The sequence below is a fragment of the Rutidosis leptorrhynchoides genome, chromosome 4, assembly GCF_046630445.1.
Source record: "Rutidosis leptorrhynchoides isolate AG116_Rl617_1_P2 chromosome 4, CSIRO_AGI_Rlap_v1, whole genome shotgun sequence".
Classification (NCBI taxonomy): domain Eukaryota; kingdom Viridiplantae; phylum Streptophyta; class Magnoliopsida; order Asterales; family Asteraceae; genus Rutidosis; species Rutidosis leptorrhynchoides.
The window spans coordinates 83,763,597-83,773,290 of NC_092336.1; the positions used below are offsets into that span (position 1 = coordinate 83,763,597).

The following is a 9,694-nucleotide window of genomic DNA, read 5'->3' on the forward strand; positions in this document are numbered from 1 at the left end:
AACGCAAAGACAATTGGTATTCAAGTTTTTGATCTAGCTAATCAACTAGTCACAAACGAAAAGGCCTAGGTGATAGGGAACCCTCCACTTAGTAATTCTAGTTTGAGTACTTGCTAAAGAGAACTCTTGGCAAGTCGATTTGGGTGATTAGCATATATATCATAGTTATTTGATTACAAACACGAGAACTATAGAGAAAAGGGAACCCTTGATCTTGTAATCGAGTTTGCATGTTTACTAAAGAGAACTCTTGGTAAATCTATTAGATAACTTGCACACATATTCATTCAATCGGGTCTTAACAATATAACTTACATCCAATACCGAGGGAAAAATATCTAGATGAATATTTCGTATCTTTGATCTTAATCAAACTATCTTATTTGCTTTCTTTGCACTTGTTTTCATTATATAAACTTAAAAGACCAAAAATATTGTTTTTACTTTTAATCTTCTCTGATTTGGCTAAATCGTTAAATAGCCACAAAAACATAATATCTTGTACCTTTAAGTTTGATTTACTTAGTTAATCATAATATAGTTTCTAATTCTAGTTTGACTAATACAACTGTCCTTGGAACGATACACAGAACTAAACCATTATTTATACTACTACACGATCGGGTACACTGCCCGTTAGTGTGTAACAATTTTTAATCGGTATTTTTCCATATAATTTCATACAACAATTCATATATCACGTTTTGCACATCAAGTTTTTGGCGCCGCTGCCGGGGACAGTTTTGTGTCAAAATAGAATTATTAACTAATTTGTGATTAAGTAGTTTCTTAATTATTTTAAATTATTAATAGTCTTTGATTTTTAAACTTATAGAATCGGTGCGTTTAATAGTTTTGTTAGTTGTGTGATTGATAGATTTTAGGTTGCATATGCCACATACCCGAAGTTCAGATTCTCCATTACTTACACCGCTTACAGAACCTGATAGAAAGCTTGGTAGGATCCCAAAAGAGGTACTTGAACTTTTTGAATCTTCATCAAAGCAAGAAACTTTTGATTCAGAATCAAGTACAACCAAGCCAAGATATTCTGAATTTGGTGAAACCGTTCATCCTCCAAATTTTAAAATGGAAGGAGAGACAAGGCAGGTGATACCAAGACAATCAATGGCGGCCAAGATGAAAGCAACCCTAACCGGACAAGGTAGTGCCATTACTCCGCCCACAGGTGAGGAAAAATTTGAAATAAAAGGACCTATTCTCCAAATGATTAACAACAGATGTCAATTTGGTGGTGGTCCGAATGAAGATGCAAATGAACATATTCGTCTTTTTCAAGAGATATGTCTTCTTTTCAAACTTAAACCAGACACTGAGCAGGCCATATTTTTAAGACTTTTCCCATGGACACTCCACGGGGAAGCACGAAGTTGGTTAGATTCATTGGCCGAGGCTACAATAGAAAATTGGGATGGTATGATGGAAAAATTTCTTAAGAAATATTTTCCATCTTCTAAGTTCGCGAGACTCCAACAAGAAATTACCCAATTCTGTCAAAAGCCGATGGAAACCTTATATGAAGCATGGAATTGGTTTTCCAAAATGCTAAGAGGTTGTCCAAACCATGGTCTGAATACCTTCCAACAAGTTCAAATTTTTTACAAGGGTTGTGATGTTGTAACCCGAATTTCCATTGATCAAGCGGCCGGAGGTTCACTCATGGACAAAACCGAGCAAGAGGCTTATGAGATAATCGAGAAGCAAGCCGATTATTCTCATGAGTGGCATCAAGAACGACCAATTACTCGTAATGCTCAAGTCCATAGCGCCGGTGCTTATGATGACCTTAGTTCCCTAAGTGTGAAAATAGACAGTGTAACTCGAAACATGGACAAAATCACCAAGGAAATTCATAGTATGAAGGTAGGTTGTGAATACTATGGTGGTCTCCATTTAGGAAAAGATTGTGATGCCGGTTTAACAATGGCTCAAAAAGAAGAAGTGGCTTTCATAAGCCAAAGAAATAATAATCAATTTCAAGGAAGAGCCCAATTTAATCGAAACTTCAACAACCCCTACAACCCTCAAGGTCAAAATTCCAATTACCAACAAGGGTCAAGTAGTGGGTTCCAACAACAAACTCTGGGATTTTATCAAAAACCCCAACAAGAAGAGAAAAAGTCAAATATGGAGAGTTTGTTGGAGAAGTTAATTGCATCTCAGACCCAGCTTGTCACAAATATAAGCCAAACAAACGAGAAGAACAAACACCAATTTAAAAACCAACAAGCTGCAATTCAGAATCTGGAGAAGCAAATGAGTGGTTTAGCTAGTTTACTTAGCGAAAGAAAACCAGGGAGTTTACCAGGGGATACTAATAAAAACGGGATTACTTGTTATAAAGAAAAAAAAAGGATCCTTAAGTTTGTTTTTAGCTCATTAGTCATACAAGTTGTTAAATAATGGTTCCACATGTTTTTGACTCTAAGATGGCTGCTAAGAATGAATGATTAAAGGTGTATATACCAATAGTAAATACATCTAGAAGTTGTGTATTGTACGAGTACGAATACGGGTACATACGAGTAGAATTGTTGATGAAAATGAATGAGAATGTAATTGTGAGAATTTTTGCTAAGTAGAAGTACTTTGATATGTGTCTTGAAGACTTTCAAAAGTGTACTAATACATATTAATACACTACATGTATATACATTTTAACTGAGTCGTTAAGTCACCGTTAGTCGTTACATGTAAGTGTTGTTTTGAAACCTTTAAGTTAACGATCTTGTTAAATGTAATTAATCCATTGTTATAATACTTAAATAAGATGTTAAATTGTTATGTTATCATAATAACATGGTGTATAAATATATCTTAACATCATATATATATATATATATATATATATATGTTAAAATACTATTACAACGATAATCGTTACATATATGTCTCGTTTCGAAATCCTTAAGTTAGTAGTCTTGTTTTTACATATGTAGTTCATTGTTAACACACTTAATGATTTACTTAATTATCATTTTATCATGTTAAATATAGTGTAACAATATCTTAATATGATACATATGTATTTAATAAGACGTTGTTATAACGATAATGGTTATATATATCATTTTCGAGTTTCTTAAATCAATAATCTCATTTGTTTGTATATAACTCATTGTTAACATATTTATAGAGATACTTACTTATCATAATCTCATGTTAACCACATATATATCCATTTATATAACATCGTGTAGTTTTTACAAGTTTTTAACGTTCGTGAATCGCCGGTCAATTTGGGTGGTTAATTGTGTATATGAAACTCATTTCAAATAATCAAGTCTTAACAAGTTTGATTGCTTATCATGTTGGAAACATTTAATCATGTAATTATCAATCTCATTTAATATATATAAACATGGAAAATTTCGGGTCACTACAAAATCTTCTCCTAAAATTATACTAGTTCATTTGCGAGTATATTTTATTTAAGGGTTAAAGATATAAATCGATCATATCTCAAATGATACCATTGTAGGTTATAAACCTTAAAATGTGTGTTAATATAAATAAATTATGATCGGTTACATGTTAAACCAGTAAAGTTTATCTGACTTTTTTAAAATTTATGTGGCATTTTTGGATGACTATGAAAAAGAGAGAAAAAATTTTTGTTAAAATTAAATGTAACTATTAAATTATAAATTATAAATTATAACTTTATATAAAAGTGTTAAATATTTAACTTTATTTTTCTAAATTTTCATAAAGAATTTCTATATTCATTCCATTCAAGTGTAAACTATAAATTACACAAACTTTTAATTATTTTCACTAACTTTTTGAGGCTTTTAGAAGCTTTTAACTTTTAACTTTTATTAAAAAATTCCTATCATGTATAAAGCTCTGTTGGTTACAACTTACAAGAGCTTAGACATTTTTGAGAAGGAAAAAAAAAACTAAAAGCTAATAGCTAATTGAACTAGCGTTTGAAAGAAAGTTCATAGTTTTTTGTTATTTTACACTTTATTTTAACACTTTCAGCTACCTTCTCAAACACTTAAATACATAAAAAAAATAAAAAAACTAGCTACTAGCTACCAGCGACAAAGTACCAGCTACAAGCTATCAGCTAATAGCTACAAGCTATCAGCTAAAAGTTACAAATTATCAACTAGTTTTGTCGAACATACTCAAAGTAGAGCTTATGAATTACTCCGTAGAAAATAAGTTCCAGCTACCGGCTTCAAAAATAAGCTCCAACTCCAGCTATAGCTCATAAACTTCAGGTACAAGCTCCAGCTCGAGCTAATTTCATCCAAACACACCATATAATGATAATGACATGTAAATAATAAAATTACAGCTACAATAGAACTATTTTTTTGATATGTAGCTTACGTCCAAACCAAAAATATAATATATTAATGTACTTACTATTAATTTATATAAAACTATCATTATATTCTAGTGTAGAGGAAGAAATGACTTCATTTTTCTGTGGGTGGAGAATTCACTTTCTCGATTCGTGGTTAAAGAAACAACTTCTCTTATATTCTAGTGTAGATGAAGGATTGTCACCTCCCCATATCTCGCATGTGCGGAATTGGGTATTATTGTTATTGTATAAAACTATCACTATATAGTCCAAGTGGTTTCGGCCATATGTTCCTTGCATGATGTTTTAGGTTCGAGTTATTTCTATGACGAATATTTAGTGGTGGTCAATAAATAATTTTGAAAACGTTCCTTTATTATTTATTTATTCAACAATACGTTTTAGAATAATAAATTTTGTATAGAAAATGAAATGAAATGAAATGGCGTGCCACGTAAGTAGAAGATATGTGTACAATCCAGAAAATGGGACGTATGGATAATAATAGCCAAACTAAACAAATCAATCAATCTTTCTAATGGCGTCCCCTCTTTTTCCTCATACATTTTCTTCTTCTTCTCCGGCAGTCTCTTCCGCCGTTAAACTTACCCGGCTTCCTATTTTGTCATCAATCCGCGTCACCTGTTCCGGTAACCCTATATTACTCTATCTATATATTTCTTTTTCTCTTTCAATTTTGATTATCTTTATGAATTATGATGATTATGATATGATTATGAATATGAGTTATGATTATGACTGCCATTGCCATTTGTAATCTGTCTAATTTTTATGGTTGCATACAGCATATACCTGCATTATTATATCCATATTCAGTTAGTAACTTAAGAACAATGTTTCCGTGCCGAATCAAGAGAATGAGGGGGAAAAAAAGGGGTAAAACGGATAAGTTTTTCCCGTTTAGGCTACTAGTGAAGGGGTATTTATAATCAGGTGTACACAGCCTAACCGGGTTATCACTGTTTTTGACCCTTTTCCCTGGCCACCAGATATGCAGTTTTGAACTGTGACCTCACCCAAACACTAGGCTATCTTTGAGATGGTTAAATTGATTCACTATGTCTAGCATTACTTAAATCTTCTGTTAGACCAATGTGATGTTTTGTTGTCTCCTAAGAGTGTTAACAAATTACTGAAAACTAGTACTTTTTAATCTGGGGTTTTAATTTTGGTGGCAGCTAATACAAATAATTCTGTTTCAACATCTAAAGAAGATTCATGCAAGTTCAAGGAGCTAAGGAATGTAGCTTGTGGTATTCTTACTGTTTGGGCTCTCACAACCACTACACCAGTAATTGCTGCTAATCAGGTTCAATGCTTACTTTACTTGTGCCCACCGTTTTTAATTTTATATGATCTAAGAGACGATTAATGGTTGGTTTTAGTTAGTCTAATTAGAAAGTGATATTTCATAATTGATTTGTAGAGGCTACCTCCGTTATCTACAGACCCTGAGAGGTGTCAGCGTGCATTTGTTGGAAACACGATAGGTCAAGCTAATGGCGTATACGACAAGGCAATTGATCTCCGTTTTTGTGACTACACAAACGAAAAGACGAATCTCAAGGGGAAGTCTCTTGCAGCCGCACTTATGTCTGAAGCCATATTTGATGGTGCTGATATGTCTGAAGTTGTAATGTCTAAGGCTTATGCTGTTGGAGCTAGCTTTAAAGGTAACAACACCTTACACTCTTGTTCTACATACTTATACTAAAATTATGATAAAAAATTTCTACATTTCTCAGACATGTTTGAATCAAATAGTGCTTTTATTACTCTGAGTGCTTAACTCTTTATTGAGGAATGTTCTTATGTACATCATGTTCCAATTTTTTGTGTTTCTGTTGTTGGAACACAGTGAAAATGGGCGTCCTATTTTTCATTTTTCGATTGTCATAATTCGGTTGTTTGTGCCCACACCAGTCAATGACCACTTAACAAACTACTGGGTATTCTTATATTCAGGTACAGATTTTACTAATGCAGTTCTTGATCGAGTCAACTTTGGGAAGGCAAACCTTACGGGAGCTTCGTTTAAAAACACTGTACTATCTGGTTCGACATTCGAAGATGCGCAACTGCAGGATGTAGTGTTCGAAGACACGATCATTGGATACATCGACCTTCAAAAATTGTGTGTAAATAAAACAATTAATGAAGATTCAAGACTCGAACTGGGATGTCGAAATTAGAATTGTGGTTTCTTTCACTTGTGTACAATTAACACGGAATCAATTTTTGTTGTATATTTTCGAGATATACATATGAAACTCTTTTGTTCATAATGGAGAACATATTATTTTTTTGATTTGATAAGTTATCACAAAGAGTTTTGAATAACAGAATTTCACGAATCAAGGTACTAAAAAGTGCTTTTTTCACTCTGCGGCTTACAAAATAAACTGGTTCCAATTGATTAGTCTTGCGATTAAAAAACAAAAGCGTATCTAGTGTAGTGGTATCATAGTACCCTCCCACGGTACTGACCGGGGTTCGATTCCCCGATACGCATTATAAGAATCTTTAGAACTTTTGCTTTTGAACAAAACGAGTTCTGTTTATGAAAACAAGATCCTTGTTATGTTCTAATGCAAATATTTGAATAGTTCTAAAGTAAATTATACCAATAATCCTTGTGGTTTATATAAAATCAAATGATCTTATCTTTTAAAAATTGCACCAAATATTCTTATCTTTTATAATTATACCGATAATTCATGACTTACATAAAAGTGTATGTTGATGGTTTTTAATTTCCTTAATATGCGAGTTGATCTCTCCTATTTGTATCTTCTGATTTACTTTTATGTAAAGCATGACATAACATGGGTGTTACTTTTTAATGATATGGGAAAGGCACCAAACTTAAGTCCTAACATAATACAGTATTTATAAGGAAGTTGATTTACCAAGTCAAGAGATTCAAATTTAACCTTACCTAAAACACACTCTAATAACTTTGCAGGTTGAGATCAAATCCATAACAAAAGAAAAGCATCTCCTCCATGCAATCTTGTATATATTCAAAATTTTCATTCATTCTACAAGCATGTAAACCTTCATCTTTTATTAGACCAAATGGATAAATCCCAAAATTCTATCCTAATTACACTACTACCATTTTTACTCTTATCATTTCTTATGCAAGGTATGTTTTCATTCATAAAACATCATACATAACAAGTCAATATGATTTTACTAACCTTGTTATTCTAATGATGTACACCATATAACATTTCAAGAGCATGAAAAAGACCATTTATCATCATTTGTTATGACATAAAAATAGCCATTGACATAGATTTCTTGGCTAACATATTCATGTTTTTAAGTTTGTTTGCTAAAACACTCACATTAAAATGTTAACATTCAGGAGTCAAAGGGAACATTGGTGTAAACTATGGCACGGTAGCGGACAACTTACCACCACCATCACAAGTAGCTCGTTTCCTTCTCGATTCTACCATCATCAACAGGGTCAAGCTCTACGACACCAACCCACAAATCCTAGAAGCCTTTGCCCATACGGGAATCGCTATAACGGTTGCTGTCCCCAACAATTTAATCCCAAATCTAGCAAATCTAAAATTCTCCCAACAATGGGTCAAAATAAACATCTCCCCACACATTTCTTCAACTAACATCGTCCGCATTGTCGTTGGAAACGAAGTCCTTTCCACCACTGATAACTCAGTCCACTCGTACCTCGTTCCAGCGATCCAGACCCTCCACGCTGCCCTAGTGGGGGCAGATCTCGACCGTAGGATCAAGGTTTCGACACCACATTCGTTAAACATTTTATCCTCTTCTAACCCACCGTCGTCCGGAAGGTTTAAACAAGAGCATGTAGCGTTGATCAAGCAATTGCTTGGGTTCCTACGAGCTACTAATTCATCGTTCATGATTAATCCATACCCGTTTTTCGGATACTCAGGTGACACGTTGGATTACGCCATGTTTCGACCAAACTCTGGGGTGTTCGATGAAATGTCTCAAAGAAAGTACACAAACATGTTTGATGCTCAATTGGATGCTACTTATTCAGCTATGAAGCAAGTCGGTTTTGGGGATGTTGAAATCGTTATAGCTGAAACCGGGTGGCCCTCAAAGGGCTACCCGGGTCAAGCTGGTGTTGATTTGGAAAATGCTCGTGAATTTAATGGAAAACTTGTTAAACATGTTATGTCAGGGTTGGGCACGCCACTCATGCCCGATAGAACTTTTGAGACTTACATTTTTGCACTCTTTAATGAAAATCTAAAGCCCGGCCCCACTTCCGAAAGAAACTTCGGGCTCTTCAATCACGACATGACACCTGTCTATAACATCGGTATTTTTAGACCCGAGGTAAATTTTAGGAATCTTCTCTATTTTTTCAAACGGCAGAAATATATTAATATTAAAACTAGCAAGAAGCTAGAACACTGAAAATGATAACAAGCTGTCAACACAAGAAAACTGTTTTTTCCCACGACATGATAGTCGTCCGGAAAAGTGCCACTAAAAGACAAAAAAATGCTTTTCGATAAGTTTTTTAGTAAAGTTTGACTAAATTTTTCACTATTGGTCAATTACTACAGGTTGAAACGCCGTCACCATCATTTCGGGATCCAATGAACGGGTTACCAGAGAGGTCACCGGTACAACATCCTAATAGAAGGAACACATGGTGTATTCCTAAAACCGGAGCAGATGAAAAGACGTTGCAGTTGAATATTGATTACGTGTGCGGGCTGGGTTTCGATTGTAACCCAATACGTAAGGGTGGAAGATGTTTTTACCCCAATTCAGTTCGGGCTCATGCCGCGTATGCAATGAATGTGTATTACCAAGCCACCGGGCAGCATGATTACGATTGTGACTTTAGTCGAACTGGAGTCATAGCTTCAAGCAATCCAAGTATACATCTATGAATTTATATTACTTCTATTAAATTTTGTACATTGATTTGACAAAATAGTTAGTATACTTGATTAAATACAAGGAGTTGATGGTTTGGTTGATAAATATTTACTTTTGGCAGGTTATGGAAGATGCAGATATTAATGATCAAGAAGGAATGTTTACATTTCAAAATGTTGCACTGGATTTAGATTTTAAAAGCATGTCAGATTTTATTTTAACTTTCATGGTGCAGTTTATTTTGCATATTATGATATGATATACTCCGTACTACTGTATTTGCTTTTCTTACATGTTTACTTACATGTTTAATGATTTTGAAAATAAATACTTGGAAGTGTTACTCATTTGTCACAATTAATTGGTTACAAAATAAGTTCCTCAACCAATCAGGAAGTAACATGTCATTATCAATTTATTACCTTTCCC

At 33.8% G+C, this 9,694-nt stretch overlaps 2 protein-coding genes across 2 annotated transcripts; both read left to right on the forward strand.

The window, feature by feature from the left end:
* The first annotated feature begins 4,834 nt into the window (after positions 1 to 4,834).
* On the forward strand, positions 4,835 to 6,673 carry LOC139840300 (thylakoid lumenal 17.4 kDa protein, chloroplastic). Its single transcript, XM_071830563.1, has 4 exons — positions 4,835 to 4,992; positions 5,542 to 5,672; positions 5,790 to 6,036; positions 6,329 to 6,673. Exons 1-4 carry the CDS (start codon positions 4,881 to 4,883, stop codon positions 6,553 to 6,555), a joined length of 717 nt encoding a protein of 238 aa, XP_071686664.1. The 5' UTR covers positions 4,835 to 4,880; the 3' UTR covers positions 6,556 to 6,673.
* Positions 6,674 to 7,441: 768 nt separating this feature from the next.
* LOC139844893 (glucan endo-1,3-beta-glucosidase) lies at positions 7,442 to 9,474 on the forward strand. The gene is made up of 4 exons (XM_071835115.1): positions 7,442 to 7,511; positions 7,737 to 8,710; positions 8,944 to 9,262; positions 9,387 to 9,474. Exons 1-4 carry the CDS (start codon positions 7,442 to 7,444, stop codon positions 9,407 to 9,409), a joined length of 1,386 nt encoding a protein of 461 aa, XP_071691216.1. The 3' UTR covers positions 9,410 to 9,474.
* The last annotated feature ends 220 nt before the right edge of the window (positions 9,475 to 9,694 follow it).

What these genes read in the sequence shown, in the direction of transcription:
- LOC139844893 (XM_071835115.1), top strand. Translation starts at nt 7,442, where the DNA reads ATGGATAAATCCCAAAATTCTATCCTAATTACACTACTACCATTTTTA. An exon ending in CTTATCATTTCTTATGCAAG is followed by an intron (nt 7,512 to 7,736) that starts GTATGTTTTCAT and finishes GTTAACATTCAG; the next exon opens with GAGTCAAAGGGAACATTGGT. An exon ending in TCGGTATTTTTAGACCCGAG is followed by an intron (nt 8,711 to 8,943) that starts GTAAATTTTAGG and finishes CAATTACTACAG; the next exon opens with GTTGAAACGCCGTCACCATC.
- LOC139840300 (XM_071830563.1), top strand. Translation starts at nt 4,881, where the DNA reads ATGGCGTCCCCTCTTTTTCCTCATACATTTTCTTCTTCTTCTCCGGCA. An exon ending in AATCCGCGTCACCTGTTCCG is followed by an intron (nt 4,993 to 5,541) that starts GTAACCCTATAT and finishes TTTTGGTGGCAG; the next exon opens with CTAATACAAATAATTCTGTT. An exon ending in CAGTAATTGCTGCTAATCAG is followed by an intron (nt 5,673 to 5,789) that starts GTTCAATGCTTA and finishes ATTGATTTGTAG; the next exon opens with AGGCTACCTCCGTTATCTAC.